Source organism: Triplophysa rosa, linkage group LG9 (genome assembly GCF_024868665.1).
Source record: "Triplophysa rosa linkage group LG9, Trosa_1v2, whole genome shotgun sequence".
Classification (NCBI taxonomy): Eukaryota; Metazoa; Chordata; class Actinopteri; order Cypriniformes; family Nemacheilidae; genus Triplophysa; species Triplophysa rosa.
This window is the reverse complement of record NC_079898.1, coordinates 14,948,631-14,968,158: the sequence shown is the minus strand read 5'-3', so window position 1 is coordinate 14,968,158 and position 19,528 is coordinate 14,948,631. Positions and strand designations below refer to the sequence as shown.

The 19,528-nt window shown below is 39.2% G+C and overlaps 1 protein-coding gene across 1 annotated transcript; it reads right to left on the bottom strand.

The window, feature by feature from the left end:
• Positions 1-119: 119 nt before the first annotated feature.
• pcnx2 (pecanex 2) lies at positions 120-18,473 on the bottom strand. Its single transcript, XM_057341742.1, has 34 exons — positions 18,017-18,473; positions 17,414-17,613; positions 17,174-17,288; positions 16,959-16,998; positions 14,776-15,822; positions 13,015-13,156; positions 12,560-12,702; positions 12,384-12,462; positions 12,170-12,305; positions 11,784-11,926; positions 11,543-11,696; positions 11,430-11,462; positions 11,168-11,339; positions 10,982-11,092; positions 10,802-10,893; positions 10,431-10,540; positions 10,126-10,237; positions 9,946-10,038; positions 9,710-9,860; positions 9,354-9,495; positions 8,057-8,234; positions 7,427-7,535; positions 6,834-6,963; positions 6,399-6,457; positions 5,884-6,099; positions 5,552-5,805; positions 4,888-5,121; positions 4,146-4,249; positions 3,846-3,990; positions 3,538-3,768; positions 2,401-2,675; positions 2,163-2,323; positions 1,658-2,082; positions 120-1,475 (listed from the first exon to the last, which is right to left on the bottom strand). Exons 1-34 carry the CDS (start codon positions 18,167-18,169, stop codon positions 1,347-1,349), a joined length of 6,018 nt encoding a protein of 2,005 aa, XP_057197725.1. The 5' UTR covers positions 18,170-18,473; the 3' UTR covers positions 120-1,346.
• Positions 18,474-19,528: the final 1,055 nt, after the last annotated feature.

The window sequence follows — 19,528 nt, the reverse complement described above, 5'->3', positions numbered from 1 at the left end:
TTATTTTCAGTTTTTCTGAATTTACTATTTATCGGTATGTGTTTAGGTAAAATGAAATTTTTTTCATCACTAACAATATTTCTACCGAATTTCAAATACAAATATTGTTTCGATTGGCATTTATTTGCAAGAAAATGAGAACTGGAGAAACAGGTCAAAATAACAGAAAATATGCTCTGTATTTTGTCAGACCTCAAATACGGCAAAGAAAACAAGGAAGAGTTCTCAAATATTTTGTTATGTGATGATAACCTCGATTTTAATCACAGTTTTCATGTGTCTTGTCATGTCAGTCTTTCGCTTTGCTGTTGGATGACTTTGTCACTCCCGAGTTTCGATTTTATTGAAATTCAACTGGAATGGCCTCAATACATCTAGAAATGCTGATTAAATAAAATTTGTTTAATGCGGTTGTGTACATGTTCACACAAGTAAATCTTACAGAACATGAAAAGAAAAACGAGAGAAATTCTTTTTCTTTTTTTATTCAAATTGTGTTATGGAGTGGATTTATGTTTCAAACATCTCCCTGTTTATAGGAGCATTATAATATTCAGTCATTATTAAAGGGCTAGACTTGCCATGAAATATTTGATATTACAACACATCGTACATACCCCCCCCCCATATCACATACAGTAATAAATATCCTGGAAGCCACACATCTCCCACGGTAAAAACGTACAACATTATGCTTTTGTCTGTAGTTCCAGACCCATTAAACTCCATCATTTTTTCCTGTTGGAGGAATTTACTGATCTGAGCAAATAAAGTCAATACTTATTATGTTGTGCCTGCCATACTTAAAGACACTGTGCAGCACACATGTATTTGTGTTACCTTTCAATAATAGTAAGCCAGTTATTCACCTTTAAAAGGGTGAAAGTGTCTGTTTTTCTAGACTTTCTCTTTTGCATCTATAAGTGGAATCCTTGATCGTATGTATCAATATATACCAATGACAAACCTGAATCACAACACATTTTAATACACCAGTATTTAGGAAAACAGCTATGCAATCATATCTGACCCTTTCTTTAGTCAGGCGATCTCACATTATTTAACAATCTTTATTTTCACTCTAGAAAACAACCCCCACTGTGATGGTAAAGTACATGCACTCAAAACGCACTCTGCTACTGTAACCTGCCCTCCCATATATTCAAATGTATGGGTTTAGACATAAATGCGAGCAGTTTTGGCCCTCTTATTTATTTTCTTTAAGTTCCTTTCCCTTAGGATACTTACAATTAATTCTACACAAGGCAGATGTTTGAGTTAAAAACCTGTAATGTACATTACTGTCAGGAGGACATGCTGGGCTGAGGCATTTGGTGATTGTAGTCTCATATGGTTTTCTGCTCCGGTGCTTCATGAAAGACCGAGTCTTCTTGGCTCCTATCGGTGCTCTGGACCTTCGGGCCCGTGGTAAAGGTCGAAGAAGCATCTATGCTCTCATAAGTTTCTGATGTCCGCTGTTGAAAAGAAAGAAGCTACTAATGTAGTCTGAAATTGAACTATGTTTATTGTTTTTACAAAAATTCCTTTAGCATTAGCAACACAAAAGTTGTGGGTTCACTTCCCAGGGAAAACACACGATGATAAAATGTATACCTTGAATGCACTGCTTTAGATGCGCTAAGATGCATCAACTCACCTGGGTTGCACGACTCGCTGAGCGATAGGATGGTCCTAGGACGATGTTGACTGAGCTGGAGGACTGCGTGTCGCTGGTGTTTCCCCCGTCAGCTGCCGAGAGGCCAGAGATGACCAAACCGCTGGAGAAGCTCCTCTTGCCAAACAGCAGACTTAATGTGGAGCTGGAGGAAGAAACCTGGCCGGAGCGATGGTGACCTGCGGCTGAAGCCAGTGGACCTGTGGTGGACAGTCGAGGCACCTGGGAGAACACAGAGGCGATGGAGGAGGTGTTGAAAGATAGCTGGCTGTTGGAGAGCCGCTGAGCCAAGCCGGGACCTCCGGAGCCCGAGCCGTGCTGGCTGTCCAGGATGGGGCCCGATCGACTGGTGACGGGGGGCCGTTGGCTCTGAGGTTGCACTGAGCGACTGCGATACTCCCGGTGGGCTGCAAGGAGAAAGGACAATAAGCATAAACATAATACAGGGTAACAATAATTGATATTCAACTCTGTTTCCGTGTCTGACCTCCGTGATGTCGGGACTGAGAGCTGCGAGGTCGGCCGTGATGCAGGCTTAAGCTCTGAGAGGTTGCGGAGTTCTGATTCTGACTGAAGGAAGATCCGGCACAATCCACATCTTCCATGTTCGTGCCGCTGTTACAGCTGGTGAGGTTGTCCTTTCTCACCCTGACAGAAGCACAGCATTTTTTAGATTATGGAAACGGCCGTTAAATGTCAAAAGCTTGTTTATGCCTCATGCATACCGAAACCACTTGGAGTGCAGCCAGGTGCGAATGCTTTCCAAACTGAGGGGGCCACCCCATATGTTCCTTATTTGCTTGTGAGTCCCCATGTAGGAGGTGGTGAGCGGGGACACAAACATGGGATAACCCAGAGGCTGGTCACAGGAGGAGTTGATCATGTTTCTCAGAGCCTGCTTTGAGTTCTGGATGCTTCCGCGCTCAGGATTACGGTTGCGGAGGAAGACCAACTCCTGTTGCTGGCCTGCCCAAAGCCCTCGCACACACTCTTTATTGATCTGAATGGAAAAACAAATGATTAACGATAATTAACACACAACAGCAAAGGCTGAATAATAAAAAATGATTCATATATCATTATATAATTATATAATGCAACACAAAAGCTGGGGATAGATCACCCAAAAATGAAAAGTCTGTCATCATCAGTGTTGGGTAAATTACTCTGAAAAAGTAATTAATTACTAGTTACCAATTACATATTCAATAGTGTAATTAGATTACTGTACAAATTACTCTCTCCAAAAAGTATTTAGTTACTTGTTTCTAATTACTTTCTATATCCTACATCAACTTTGATTAGTGAAGTGATTGAAGGATAGACATGAAACGGCTCTTTTAATTCATTCAAATAAATAATATTAAACTACATAAAGTACTCTTATTAACTGACCAAAGTATTACAAATGTGAGAATTATACATTAAAGCATTCATTTTAAAGTTAGACTTTGAATTTTGATGTCAATTCCACTATTGCACACACATATATTACACACAGTATTTAGTTTAATTACATCAGAAGTAACTAATTAAATTACAGAAAAAATAAGAGTAATCCCTTACTTTACTTTTTCAAGTGAAAAGTAATTAAATTACAGTAACTAATTACTTAGTAACTAATTACACCCAACACTGGTCATCATTTACTCATCTCTTGTCATTTCAAACCTGTATGACATTGTATGACTGTATGAAAAGAAGATATTTTGAAAATGGACAACATGCATTGGTTTTGTGTCCATACAATAGAAGTGAATGGGTACCACTGCTGTTTGGTTACCAACAGATGAGTAAATGATGACAGAATTGTCCTTTTTGGGCGAACTATCACTTAAAACAGAAACTTTTTGCTATCTTGCCTTTATAACTTTGAAGCTGAGATGGCGTTTGTAGAGCATGATGATCTTGTACTCTTCTTGCACTTCATCCACCATGTGCCGGAGTGTGAGCAGCGTGTCTCGACTGGACAGTACCGCTCTCCGCCAGGCGGGGTCGCTCTCGTGACAGATCACCAGACTGCTCCTGTAGTTACTGATGGCTTCGTAAAGCACGGCAGGCTCTTCAGTCTCCTCCAGGCTTGTGAAGTGGTCCTGTATAATGTGAAAGGTAAATGATCTGCGTGGTAACTGTACATGAAACACTTGTTAAATATGATCCTTTATCTTACCTGGTGAAGTTTCAGACTCATTCTGACAGCTGGGGCCACCACCGTCTGCAGCAGGTCCATATCGGCAAACACCCACTCATCTTTAGCAGCGATGCGGAAGTCACCTTTGAACAGCGAGTTGAAGCCATAGAGGAATGAATCCAAACTGCAGAGAAAAAATTCAGTGGTCAAAATCAGCTAGATGATGTCGGCTAGATGATGCACAGGTTAATAATATTATACCATGGCATTGTGGAATTCTTGATTCTGATTGGCTGATTGGTTTACTAAAACTGTGTGGATATTAAACATAATGTATACCTGTTGGATCTGTTATGTGCTGCTGTGCTGAGGGACCTTCGACCGAGTACAGACAGAGCGAAACACAGAGTAACCAAGGCAGAATCTTCATCACTGTCCACAGACTGGGCACAAAAACATCTTTAGATTTAAAGGGATAGTTCACAAAAATCTGTCATCATGTATTCAGCCTCATGTTTTTCAAAGCCTGTATACGACTCTTTCATCTGTGGAACACAAAAGAAGATATTTTGAGAAATGTCTCGGTGGTTTTGTGTCCACAATGGAAGTCAATGGTGGCCAGTGTTGTTCGGTTACCAACTTTCTTCAAAATATCTTCTTTTGTGTTCTGCAGAAGAAAGAAAGTCATACAGGTTTGGAACGACGTGAGAGTGAGTATATGTAAAGGACGAAAAAGCATCCATATTTTGATGGAACTATACCTTTAACATTTCAGTTTAACAAACCAAAACACTGTGGGTGTGCAAAGACTTCAGCGGTGTTGACAAATCCCAATTTATGCCACCTGCTTCAATACCATAGTTGTGTGCCACAGTCACAGTTTCTCAATGAGACTTTCACATGCCACATTCAAACCCAACTTCACTTAAAAAGAACATCAAGAGCGATTCAACAGGCTAAAATTAACATAAAAAAGAAGAGACATAAAAAAGAGAACTTCTTGTTCTCAGATCAGCTGCTGACGTTAAGACTCAGTGTTCACTTTAAATCTGTGAATGCCATTTGTGTGTGGTCTCTTTACCTCCTCTAGTTTGTTGGCACAGTACTGAATCCACCCCAGGTAGACATTACAATAGCTGGCTCTTGTGACGCCCTGCAGACAGTGGACATAGTCCTCATCAATCTTCATGCTGAACACAGCTGGGTCTTTCTCAATGTGATGCCATTTACTGTAAGACTGCAGTGCTTCCTGCATGGACTCATCTTTAACCCATATCTGCATCTTAGGGCTGATCACCAGATAGTAGATGATACTCTGAAGACCGAAAAAAATGAGAATAAAGATAATAACAAATCTGGGTACTATTATTTCAAAAACACACATACTGTATATATCACATAGTATATCAAAAACACATTACAGCATTATCTCCATTTTAAGAAAATGAAAATTCATTCAAAAATGTAAATTCATTTGCTCAGCCTCATGTCATTTCAAACCTGTATGATTTTCTTTTTTTCTGCAGAACACAAAAGAAGATATTTAGAAGAATGTCGGTAACCAAACAACATTGGTCCCCACTGACTTCCATTACAAATCCATTGGCATTTCTCAAAATATCTTCTTCTGTGTTCGGCAGAAGAAAGGGCCATATACAGAGTGAATAAATGACGACAGATTTTTTGCTTTTGACTGAACTATCCCTTCTCGCTCTTTAACCGTAAACTCATAACATTTCTGGTACCTTAATGTAGTAAGTGATGAGCAGCTTGCGCAAGTCATAGACCTGCAGCATGGTGGCAGCATTGTTCTCGCTGATGCTGTAGCCCTCCAGCAGATACTTGGTTGTTGTCACCTCCCAGGCCAGCCAGCGCAGATTGAAAGCAGCATTGCAGGACAGCATGTGAGGTAAATGACCCGGCTCACAGCAGCAACAGGAGTCATCCTCCTCCACCCCCTCTGTGATGGCCTCCACCTCACGCTGCTGACAGTACGTGCCTGAGGAAAAGAGGTTCGTGAAAGGTCACAGAGAGCTCTCTGATACCTCTGAAACGCTGCAATAGCAATACGATTTACCCCTGAACTCCAGGCCTCGCAGCTGAAAGGTGACCAGGCCGTTTCCGACCTCAATGAGGTGAACAAGTGCATTAAGGTAGTCAGAAGCCAGGATGAAGCAATCTCCAGAACAGAAATTCCCCCAGCGGCCCAACATCAGATCCCCGCATAAAGAATGCTGCAGGGAGCGCGTCAAGTACTCGTAGAAGATTGAGTTGAGGTTGTTGTCATCACAGCCTGTGTAGTCAGAATATATAAATGTATAAGTTAACTTGCTTTGTTAAAATTTAACTTTGTTCAAAACTCCATAAAAGACAGAAATAATACAAAAAAAATCATATTGGGTCATATTGATTTAGGACATGACTGAATTAAAAATAGACTCAATTATCTATTTTAACTTATGTATGAAATAAAAGCATGAGCTATTTTTTATTCGCCATTTACGTGAAAAATCTTTTTTCAAACCTTTTTCACACTGCAATCTGCCGTTTCTTTGATGTGTGGTAAAACATGAATAGATAAAGAGCATTTACCAGTCTCTTTGTCAACCTGGGACTCCAGACGACTGTTGGAATTGTCAATGCGTTTGGTGCTGAAAATGTCAAATCAAAGAAAATGTTCATGAAGTGAAACGTCCAGTCATGTAGTACACCTCACTTAATTTGATGCTTCTGTCTGTCGCCATTCAAGTTTAATATAAACAACAAAAACATTCTGTGTCATCACAACTGTGGTTGAAACCTCCATCAATAATTCAAAATTGCGTGGCTCTGTCTCTGCTTGTACAGTCTGCAGAACTTCAGACACAAATGACATTTAATCCAGGAGGAGGAAAGAAAATCACATCTACGTTTTTAAAAAAAATATGCACATTTTGTCTTTGCGGTCAGAAGACTGCATTTGTGTGCAAGTATGCTGCAGGCTGGAAATGCAATACATCACTCTGAAGGGATCTGCAGGGATCTTACTTGTAGTTCCTCTCCCAGAACTTAACAGGTCGTGGATAAGAGGTAATGAATATGGCACTTCCGAGGAAAGGACTGAGGGGCGTGTAGAAGAGAGTAGTAATGAGCGTCTGTACCAGGAGCATGGCAGAGTCTGAGTACATCCGTCAAGATAAGCAACATTATCCGTCATGATTTAACCATATTACAGCAATCCTTTATTTCATAAAACCATACTACAACAATCCTTTGATGTAACAGGATACAATTGAGAAACTATCTTTGCACTAACAACCCTTTGGCAAAGAAAATATATTTTCCTATGTATTAACAGTCATTACATTAAATCATGTAATATATATTTGAAAATAAGTAGAATAATAAAGTGTTAATATATTACAACATTACAATATGTTAAATAACATATAAGGAATTGCTGCTTTGCATATATTGAAAAATATGGTTCCATGCAAATGTATTATTTGTCTGAATATACGGGAAAATAATAATTTATTTGTCTATATACTGGAAAATAATATGTCATTTGTCATTATATTTTCCAGTATATTCCCATATATTTTCGTAAGGGAATACCACCACTTAGATTTCAAGGATACGAGGTACAGCGAAGGGTTGTGCAAATGCGTGAAATGCACTACCCCAAGCTATCTGCCAGGGGGCGATGTACACCAAAATAAAGTGCAACTTGTGGAGAAGATCCCAAAGCTGTAGAAAAAAACAAAGAGCCGTTGTTAGTCTCTGCAAGACAACAAAAGAGGTTATTTTAGGACCAGTTACTAAATGTACCGTCTTCTATTTTAGAGTCTCACACAACAGATGTCCTCTTTCAAAATGTGTCATTTTGTAGATTATTGTAACTCTTTAATGTCCTTGTGTCTTCCACTGTACTCGAGACTGAAAATTATGATGATACATGAAACCTTCAGGCTTTACTGAGTCTGCCAACTTTGTTGATTTAGGTGAAAATTGTTGCGATTCTTTGGAACAGATTCTAACATGGTAAAAGATTTGAACAGAGCTGAAGGCAAAGTCAGGTTAGGTCATTTTTGAATAACAAACATCATAAGGGGTGAGGAATTTATAGGACTGAATGACAAGCTATGCAATCTGCACTGATGTTGTGGATTCTCTGGATATTAATAGCTAATGTAAATAGTAGTTTGAAACTAATATCGCTTGGAAAATGTTCCTGTGATAATGTGTCAGACATGTTAAGCTGAACTGACCTTGCTGAAGATGATAGACATGATGAAGAAGTTGAGCAGGAAGGTTTCAGAGGCACTGCTGCAGTCAAACTCAAAGAAGATGATGGTGAAGATGAGCGTGAGGAACTGATAGCTGGGATCGCAGAAGGAGGCACGGAGAAGCTTCATCCCAGCAACTGTCATCAACAAGACATCACAGCTGGAGCGAGACACAGACGCCTGAGACACTCAGATGCAGAGGCAGGTTACAGCCAATCACAGCACGTATAAATCAGAGTGGTGCAGGTTGCAGCCAATCACAGCACAGAGGACTCAGAATGGTGCTCAAGGTCTACAGATCGCTTCTGCTTATATCATCACATTGTACATAGTTTGGGATTTTTATGTTTACTTTATGGAGAAACATTGAAAATATTTTGTATTTGGGAACTGAAAGACTTTCAGGAATGTCATTGTCACTTATTGAATCACGGCCTGATCTTGATTGAATGAAATTTTCTTGCATACTTGTGAGGTGAATCGTCTCATAAATTTGCCTCACTAGTCACTAATTGTGTTTTTACGGCTTTCTAGTAAGTTTCTTTATTAAGAATCTCTATGTAAATGCAATGTGAGTAAGAGGGTGTGGCAAGGTGAGTCTCTTGTTTTGTAGAATGATGAATGGTTGTGTGTATACACTGGCGTAATTTCAACAGTTTAGGGGAAATTTGACTTATGTGCTTTAGCAACTTCAGAATAACATACTAACCCATTTCAAATAGGTCTTAACTTAACGAAAAATGCATGGAACCTATTTCTTCCAAGTAAAGTCTATACAATCATTTGAAATAGTTGGGTCCTGCTTTTTGTTAAAAGACACACTTTGGGGTGGGTTTTAAAATAAATTAAAAAAATTCTAACATTTATAAATGTATACAATTAAAATGTATTTTGTTAGGCTTAAGTTTGGGTATGGTTAAAGTAAATTGTGGGATTCTTCTCTTAAAGAAGTTAAAGAAATGAAAATTCTGTCATCATTTACTCACCCTCTTGTCATTTCAAACCTGTATGACTTTCTTCCGCAGAACACAAAAGAAGATATTTTGAAGAATGTTGTTAACTGGCCCCCATTCACTTGCATTGGTTTTGTGTCCATACAATAGAAGTGAATAGGGGCTAGTGTTGTTTGGTTACCAACTTTCTTCAAAATATCTTCTTTTGTGTTCTGCGAAAGAAAGTCATACAGGTTTGAAGTGACAAGAGCATGAGTAACTGATGACAGAATTTTCATTTCCAAATACTAAGAATGTTGTGTAAGATTAAGGGGAAAGACACTTACTGTATTCCTAGTTTCTTTTGATGGCTCAGGGTGAAGCCATCATTGGTAAGTGCACTGAGTATGATAGCGGGGTAGACAACATACTTTTCAAAGCTCAACAGCCCCACATAGAGCCGCTCAAACCACATCAGATGAGCATCCTCTGAAAAGCATGCATGAAGGACAACTTGAGGAACTATTCTCGATTTTGGCCAATTCAATTTTTTTTTATAAAGAATGTAACAGATTCACATTAGTTCATTATATAAATTGATATAAATACACAAACGGAGGTATGACAGCATTTCACTTTTTATGACAATCGTACAGTATGAATCTACAAACTAAGACTTTAGCAGACACGTGAACTGTCTCACCTCTAGGTTCAAACTGCGAGTACTCTTTACTCTTCAGCACAGGGTGAGAGATCCACATCCAGGGATGGTGTTTTCGTAACTGAGGGATGATATAGTGGGTGACAAAGCCCACAGTGGCCGCTAAAGCATACAGCACTATGGACACAAATGGCTGTGAATGAGAAAAGCATTAATTTAGGCACCAGTTTCGAGACAGAGGATTAATAATTAAGATCCCTTTTTAAATAGAACCTCACCCTTAGGGACAGGAAAACAGTGCTGGCAGTAACCGCAAAAGTCAAAACTGAAACGAGGATACAGACAACGAGATCTGACAGCAAAATTTCTTTCTGCAAAATACAAATATATCTTTTGATTAACACATTTGATGCTTAGAAGCAAACACAAGATTAAATCTAAACTAAACTAAATCCTACCACAGAGTTTTTGAGTTTCTCTGGCAGAGGGTCTGTGTTCTCAGTAGACATCCCCTCCTCCTCATCATCATCATGCACAAGAGATGGCATCAGCTTCGACTTCATCAAAGAGCTGCGATCAAAGATACATATACAGTATATTTGCTTACCAACAGTGCATTGGCGTAACATTTGACCCCCAATGCATTCGGTTCTATAATGTTCTCTTTTAAGACATGTTCTCTTACCAAACCACTATAGCAGAAATTGAAAGTGTCCCCGACTCCCTAACAAATGAACTGTGAATAGGGCATAAACGGTCTTACAATAACACTGATGGATCGCTGCTTTGTCGACTGAGATGATAAGACAGGACCACCAGCAGTGAACAGAAGCCAGAGAAAAGTGCTGGAATATGCTGTTCATTCCAAGGCTCCTTTAAAGAGAATATTATTGAGGAGGTGAGGTTCCATATTCAAGTTCATTGAATGACAAAAGCACCAAGAAATCAAAAGAAAATCAAGTTTTACTTTCATTTAAAGGCAATAGGTCATTGCTCCTTGTGAACCAGAGACTATTCCTGACTAAATTTGTAATCTTATATTATTGTTACATGACAACCTAACATTTATTTTATATTATAATACATTATAGGCACATTTTTTTGTAAAAATCTTAAATTCTTAACAAATCTTACCTTCAAAGCTCCAAGACAGAAACTGTAGAGTAAAGAAACTGCTATAATACTCCGCACAATGCAGTACACGGCTGACAGCAGTCCAGTTGCAGCTGAGCAGAAAAGAGGCAGGCAACAATTTAAATTCATATTTAACTTCGATGGTCCATTTTCGAACTAAAAAATGCCATGGATACAGACCTGTACCTCCAAATAAGTGCATGTCAATTTGTTCCAAAAAGTATATAAAAAAGGTGTTGATTTGTGGAAAGAGGCCAAGAAGAAACGTTACAGGGAAGCAGTATGTAAACCCTAAAAAAATCAGATGAACATAAATCACCATTTTCATATCTTTTCATGTACGTTTCAACTCAGAAAAACACTTACCGACTAAAATGTCTTGTAAATACTGGAGGAAATCTGATGTTACTATGGTGATGCCATAGACAGTGGACACGGGGAGGTCTGGCGTTCTCAACACAATCTCCAAAATCCAAATAAGGCCACAGAACATACAGAAATATGCAGCGCGACTGTAGACGACGATTTGATTATGTCCCTGTGAACATTGATGTGAAGGACAAATGCATTTCCAAATCCTTTTTAATACAACTACAGTATTGTGAATTTTCTTAAAAATCAAACTCACATGAGTAGGTGATGCTGCATCTGGTTGAACACTCTGTAAAACATAGGAGGTTTTAGCACACGGCAGGTTCATTTTCAGCAGAAAACAAATGTTCCCAATGAGCAAAACAATACCTTCAGCAAGGAATACTGACAGCTAGCAATGACCAGGCAGAACTGAAAGACCCAGATGTCTTTGAAGCAGCCCTCATTTAGCAGCACAAACCCAAGAAAAGCCACCAGGAAAGCCAAGAATATAGCCACCATGTTCTCAGTAATATCTTTGTTCCTGCAAAAATGAAACAATCTTTTAGTTGTTGTGGAAAACAGTGTGATATACATAAAGAGGTGCTAATATTTTCACCAGCACGCTCACCTGTCTAACAATGCCAGCAAGGTTAACCGATCATACAATATGTTCACCCATTTCCCTGGAAAAACCTTTATCTTGTAGTAGAGCTTTCTCGAGGGTTTCTCCTGGGTTGATGTCTCAGAGGAGTCATCCAAAGAATCCTCCTCCTGTGTATTACAAATAAAACGATTTAGTTCGATTTTTGTATACATTTGATACATTTGTTAGTTTAAAACAGATTCCTAAAATATTAGTGTTTTGACTTTATTATGACAGGTGGTCAAATATATTTGTTAAGAACTGTCCATGCTCACAAACTATATGGAAAAACACATTCATATTTCACAAGTGTGAATTGAAAAATATATATAATTGGATGAAGGTTAATGTGTGGAGAAAAGATTGTACACCTGAAAGATTTCCGGGTGGGTTCTCCTGGGCCGGAGACGGCGAGTTGGAAGGATGCGTCGCTGGAACGGGCAATCGGCAGGCCCTCCTACTGACCCATCCTGACACTCGGAGTTAGAGGACGTGGAGAGGAGATCACTAATAGAAAATAGATCAAACATCTTAAACAGAGTTTAAAGAAACCTAATATTATAAAGAAGTCGTACCATATCGTACCATATGTTGCCAGTGATGAGCTCAGCACCAAGCGGTAAGTTTAGAGCTCTTTCGTTGTACAGTTTCCGTGGTCTCTCTCCTGTAAATAAACATAAGAGATATATGACATGACAAATAATGGAACACAAATGTTTATTGTCTCTACAATGTCTAAAAAGCTGTTAAACATGACTTACTGTGAACAGTGTGGAACGTGTATGCCTCTTCTTTAGATGTAGCCTCTGGTCTACAGATGACCTGTAGCATTGAACTCTCTGACTGAGATGTTTGTGAGGGCAGAGAATCATAGTCTGGATCCCTCTCCTTATCTGTCTGCGGACTGTAAGAGCATGTCAAAGAAAATTAATCCTTAAACACATACGCTCGTTGTCTATACTTAAAAAAAGTGGTATAACGTAGTTAGTTTATTTATATACATTAATAAATCGCCTTTAAAGCTATACTGCATTCATACCCTTCACACAGCATTTATATTGTTATCAAGCGTTTAATCTTATATTACTTATATTATTATTTTGTGAAGCCCATATTAAAATGCATTTCAGCAAATAAACAACATACTGTAAGACTTCAGGCTAAATTCTATCCCATCGCAGCTTCCATCCTTCATAACCTGCAAATGCCACAATACCTTTCTGGTGAGACGATAGGAATGAGAGTTTCTGGAAAGGTTTTCACTGTATCTGTAGCCAGACTGTTTGGAGGATTTGGACGTTCTGGTTGTCCTGTAGACTCCTTGACCTCTGAGGTCTTCTCTGTCACTGTGCTTTGCTCTGAAACATGTTAAAACATAAGTTCAACTATGTGATTTCTATGGCACTAACATCACCCAACACTCTTAAAAATAAATGTGCGTAAAGGGTTCTTCACAGCGATGCCATAGAAGAACCAGTTTTTGTTCCACAAAGAACAGTTACAGGGTAACATTCTTTTTCATGCATTCTGGCTTTTTTACACTGTTAACATGGCTTCTCGTGCTTAACATGGTCAACTTGTTAAAAAACGAGTTGGACGTATGACATAGTATTTCTGTGCTTGATACACTCCCCCAGCACTCCAACTTGTTTCGGAACGTTTTTTATAAGTCTGGATCCCTGTTTCGTAACAGGGATCCTATTCCTTTTATTGGGCAAGTCTCCCAGAAAAGCACGCCCACGGCAAGGCGAAAGAAATAGCCCGATCAACCAACGAGCGATAGGAAGACCCACTTATCAAGATTGGCTGTGCTGCGTCAAGATTGGCTGCGCTGTGGGCCTGAAGCTGCAGCTCGTTACTTTTACGATAGTGAGAAGTTGTGTGAATGTTTGTTCACGGCATTTCAGGGGTGTTATATAAATGGTGGACATAACGCTGGATTTGGAGATCATTTGAAACTGATAGATGGTGCGTTCCCAGTGCTAAAAGATGCCGGACATGAACTGCACGCGGTAAGTCTTTCCTGTAGCTCAGTGGTTAGAGCGTGGTGCTAGCTATGCCAAGGTCATGGGTTCGATCACAGGGATTGCACATACTCAGCAACAAATATATAGTATATTGCAATGTAAGTCGCTTTGGATAAAAGCGTCTGCCAAATGCGTAAATGTAAGTCAAACTAAGTCATATGTCTGTGTTTTGTTGGCAATCGGCGTGTACGTGCATAATGTAAAAAACACGAAGGGATAATGCGATGATGTATTGTGTGCTCGTGCTGTAGTTCCGTCCCCCTGCCAGCCTCCAGCAGCTCGTCTTTTTCCGGAAATAATCATACAGCTGTATCTCTCTTTTATGAATTTGATTAAACTAAATACTCTTCGAAGATACGACGTATGCAATACTACTGTATAGGTACTCAAGATTAATATGAAATTGGCAGAAACTGCATGTCTTAGCCGATCTTTAAAGAACCATCCATTTTTTTTACATTTTTATAATCTGAAGAACCTTTTTTGCCCCAAAGAACGGGAAGGTTGTCTGTGGGTTAAAGGTTCTTTATGGAAACATTTAGACAAAAAAGGTTCTTCTGGCATCATGAAACACCTTTATTTTTAAGAGTGAACATACACTATCAGAAAAAATGGTCAAAAACATACCCAAGCGGTCACCGGGGTGGTACACCTTCACAAATTACACCTTATTAGTACCTCAGAGGTACACAATGGTACCAAGGAGTACATATTAGTACAGTACTTACCAAATGTATACATACTGTATGTGAACCTAAATGGTACATATTAAGACCACTTTTTAAAAGGTACTGACTCAGAGACAGCTTGCGTAGATTTTTTGACATTATTTTTCTGACAGTGTAGATGAAATGTTCATACTTTTCAGAAAAATCAACCTAACCAACTTATTTGACATCGAAAACATTACCCATATTATCTTTAAAAACATCACTGACATGTAAACCTACTTTCATTTTTTTCTTCTTTCTCCTCCTCAACCTGATTTCCTCCTCCGAATCTGGTGCTGTTGATAGACTCCAGCAAAGAAACAAACTCGACAAAGTTGGACTCATTGGGTCTCTGGCCCTCCTTGGCTTCCAGGTCTGATTTGGAGGAGGTCATTGTGCAGAGTTTGTCTTTAGATTTGTGGCCAATGAGAACGGCGTCCCGTCCACTGTCAATGCTGAGCCCCCTACCGTGCGTTCTTCCACTTTGCGTACACCTCATATACGCCGACGGAATCTGCAAGAATGCATCAGCATCAGGCTTGAGCTTAGGCGGGTCATTTTCATCAAGATGGGAGTTCACGTCAATGCCCGAGGAGCTGTTGTTAGTCAGCTGAGGGCTCCGAATGGTCATCTCCTTCTCATTGCTTTCTATTTCTTTGCACTCCTGAGCAGAATCTGAACTTATTGGCTCTTTGGCGAGGAGGCTGTCTTGACGTTCCGACTGCTCCTGAACAGATTTGTCCCCTGAAACTGGTACTTCTTCTTTTTCATCCCCAGTAGAGGCTACCTCTGCTTCGTGAGGCGAATCAAAGGTGATGACAGGAATTTTGACGGCACAGTCAGATTCTCCCTGAGCCAACTCTAGGATGCTGAGTTTGACCGACTCCTCCAGCTCTGCTGCTGTCTGTGGGTCACAGCTCATTGTGATAGTGATCTTCACCGTATCGCTTTCGTCCAGGTGGGCGGAAGGACTCGAGTTGTCGACCAGTACCACGGCAATTTCGTCTGAGCAATAATTCTCCTCGGGCGTTTCTCCATTATCAACTTCTCTTGTGATTTCTGGAGAGGTATTATTGTTGTTGGGGTCAGTGGGGGGTTTCTCTTTGTCTTCTATATTGTCTTCCTCATTAACTGTTGGGGGTTGATTATCATCAGCGTTGTCTCTGTGGGCTGATGGAATCTGCTCTCCTTGCAGAAGTGGGGCAGACTGGTCAGTGGTGGGACTGAACACATCCTCAGGAGTGAGTCTCTTTTCAGCCTCTGGCCTAGATCTTTCATCACCCTGGCCTGCAAAAGCAAAACAGAAGACATTATTAGTAAAATGTTAAATGGACATAATGTTCATGATAGATTTGACTTGAGCATCTTGTAACTCATGTGATAGAGTGTTGCATTAGCAAAGCAAAGGTTATGGGTTTGATTCCTGGGGAACACACATTCAGTATTGATGAAATGTATTTGAGTATACCTTAAATGCACTATAAGTCACTTAGGATAAAAGCATCTGCCAATGCATGAATGTACAGTGAATGTAACAAGTGTTCAATCCTGTTTTAACAGAAGCAGGATATGCTAAACAATGTTAAAAAAAATCAATTTTAAGCTTGAAACACCACCGAAACACTCAGCACGTTTTTGATGTTCACACAGGGTGCATTTTCACATTCAAAGACAACTAGACAGAACAAAAAGAGAACAGAGCCCATAGGTTGCTTGAAAGGTTTACATTCATGCAGTATCTTAAGACGTGGCATACATTATGTGAGACATTAAAACAGCGAGACGTGATGCCAAACACACTGTACAGCCAAAGATATCAGTCTGACTTGTGTATATAAACCGACAATTAAAAAAAACAGCCCAGATGGAACAAAAAAATGTGACATGTGTAAACAGCCCCTAAGTCTACTTTGGACAGATGGACAAACTTGATTACACAAAACAAATGTATATGGACCGCATGGGCCAATGAGAGGCTTAATAATAAAAAACTTCCAAAATCCCTCTTTGTAATGTCAATTTAATGATTTACTCATCTATAAAATATCAATCCTTTTTCATTAATCTGCATATCATGCAATTACATGTTTAATCAATTGACAGCACCAACATTTCCCAAATATTCTGGACAATGTATGAATTTTAGAATAGACTGTAGCTGCAAAACTGTGTTTGGGCTTAGTGGCGAAGCTGTCAGACTCTTTCTCAGAGGTCTGGCAGGATGTCACACTGGTATCCTACACACACTCACATCAGTGTGACATGTAACTGAGGCAAGACAGCAGTCACACTATTCCTCAGTCCATATGCTAGGCTTTGTGACAGACCCTTACGGTGATATATCTGGACAGCCTGCTCCCAGATTTGTAAGGATTGCATTGCACTAAAACCCGGCCGGATCTATAATTAAAGCTGTTACATACCCTCTGTGCTCCTCTGTGCTTCCTCAGATTTTGGACACTCCTTCACAGTTTTAGAAAGCATGGTTAACAGAAGAGGATTTTAGCATTCAAACCTGGACAGCAACACATACTGTACAGTATAATATTCATTTTCTTCTTGCTAAATATATTACTTTCAAATTTACATTCACCAACAGTATTTACCATGTAAAAATGATACTTTAAGTGTTACTTACTCCAATAAGTCCAGGGTCTTTTTCCGTCTGTTTCACTGTGACCTGTATTACTGGACTGTGTTTGTTTTTGGTCAATACTGATGTGGCAATGCAATCAGGCACTGTGCTGCTCTTTCTGTAGATTAGAAAAGTTCACAAATATTTAGCAAAATTTTGGCAGTTGATAAATGTGTGTGCTGTGAGGACAAGGGACGCTTGTTCTGTTGTACTAATACTGAAGTCAGTAAATGGGCCAAGTACCTCAAAGATGGAAGACAGGAATCAGACGCATTGCTTTTCTTGTCTACACCTTTGCTGATGTCAGGCACACTATTCTGGGCAACAATGTCACCCCGATCGAACATCAGATGGAGGCGATAATTTACCATCTTAATGACAATGAAGAAAACTGTCACTGAGGAGCAGTAGATGGTGAGGGTTGCAGTGGTGGGTGGAAGAGCCTGAGAAAAAGAGGAAAAACACACATCACAGCCATGACAGTAATGACTGTAACAATAATATAATAATATAGTCCATTGTCATAATTATTGATAATACTTTATTGTTATTTTATTTATTTTGTGATTTTATAAATGCTCTTTAGAATTATACACACTTTAGTTTCTGAACAACAATAATAGTGGCTGTCATGCGCTCCATCAAGTGTACTGTAGGCGATGCAGGAGAAAAATGCGACAGTGCCATCTCAGAAACCTAAACACTAAAACTGACACATAAAATATTTTTTCATGTAAATCAAATTAATTTCTTTTGAGAAACATTTCCTAAGGGTTGTGGAGCATTCAACGCTTCATATTCGCAGACTACAACATCATCGCCGGCCTGCGACATTGTATCACTCACCAAATGAAGAGATAACGGAAGCATAAGCAAAAACAACCATAAATAGAGGTGACATGAATTGTTGAATTTATTCTGGTCTGGATCATGGTACCATCCGCCGGTCAGTGAAGCCCAGACCCCTTGGCGTAACGTTTGCACAACCTGAGAGCCCATGTTTGCAGTGATGTTTGCTACAAATATGTCATGCTGCTATGCAAGCTACGAATTCACACCGCCGTCCTCTTCTCTAGGCGCAATTACATATTTACAGAAGCTGTCTCTACATCATTCCTCGAAGTCGTTTATTTTTCTTTTTCATCGTCCACGCATTTGCTTCCTATTCCCCAACATAAAAGCGCTGGATTTCTGCGGTGAAAGGTGCACAGCAGCATGCTTCACAATGAGCGAAGAAGAGGAGGGGAGGAATGGACTGATTTATGGTGATGCGCTCTACTCACTGAGTCATGCGCCCCCACCCTGTACTCTTTGACGAAAGACAATATAAACCATGCAAGGAAGTGCATAAGGAATTCTAGATCACGTATCCTTATGGAATCTTTTACTCTTGTGCCATCGGCACCTGCCACTGTACCTTGCGGCTTTTGTCACTACTTGGGCACGTCACGTCCGATGCAAGATTAGAAGTACCTTAAATCATTCTTTTAAAATTAAGCTATTAGGTCAATATGTTAGTAGCCTAAATGTAGTTTGCATGTAGTTACTGGTAACATAGCACAGGTTTAAGAAATAAGAATGTATAGCCTACATTCTACAATTCTGTGATTGTAAAGATGCTGCGGACTGTAAACATCTGTTATGTAAAATAGTGATAGTTATGTGAATAGTGAAAACTTGAGATGAGGGACAAACATATGTTACATACAAAAGCCCTATTTATGCTAAGAATGAAGGAATTCATAAAAAAATCAATAAAATTCAACAAAATAATTTCTTAGTATTTTAATATATAGCTACATTGTGAGATTAATATTTTTGGTAATTTTGTTTAATTTATTGTGAAAATCTTGACATCAACTAAACTATATATTACCTTAGAACATTGGTTAAATATTGCATACTTAATATTAAGAAGAAAGTTGGAGATTTGGGAAAAATATATATTTTGTATTTTATTTTATTACTTGCTAGCCTATATCATCCTAAACACCATTATTAGATAACTGAAAACACAACGTTGTTGAATGGAGAGTTGACACAAAATAAGTTATGAAGTGAATAAATGTCAATCTTTAAAAAAATACCATGAATAATGTTTTGGCTATGTGGCAAATAATTACTACGTGGGTGCTTAAAACTCACTGACACATTTTAAGTGGCAGGTGTATAAGCAAGAGTAACATTTTGTCAACACAGAACCTTGTTTAAAATGAGAAATGACCTTTGTATTTGCCTCGTAACAATTTAGTCAAAGCATATGCCAGACTATAATCAACACACGTGACTTTTCAAGACAAGCTAAACAATATTAATCTTGTCAAGTATCACAACACAGCAGAAAGTTCCCACTTTTGT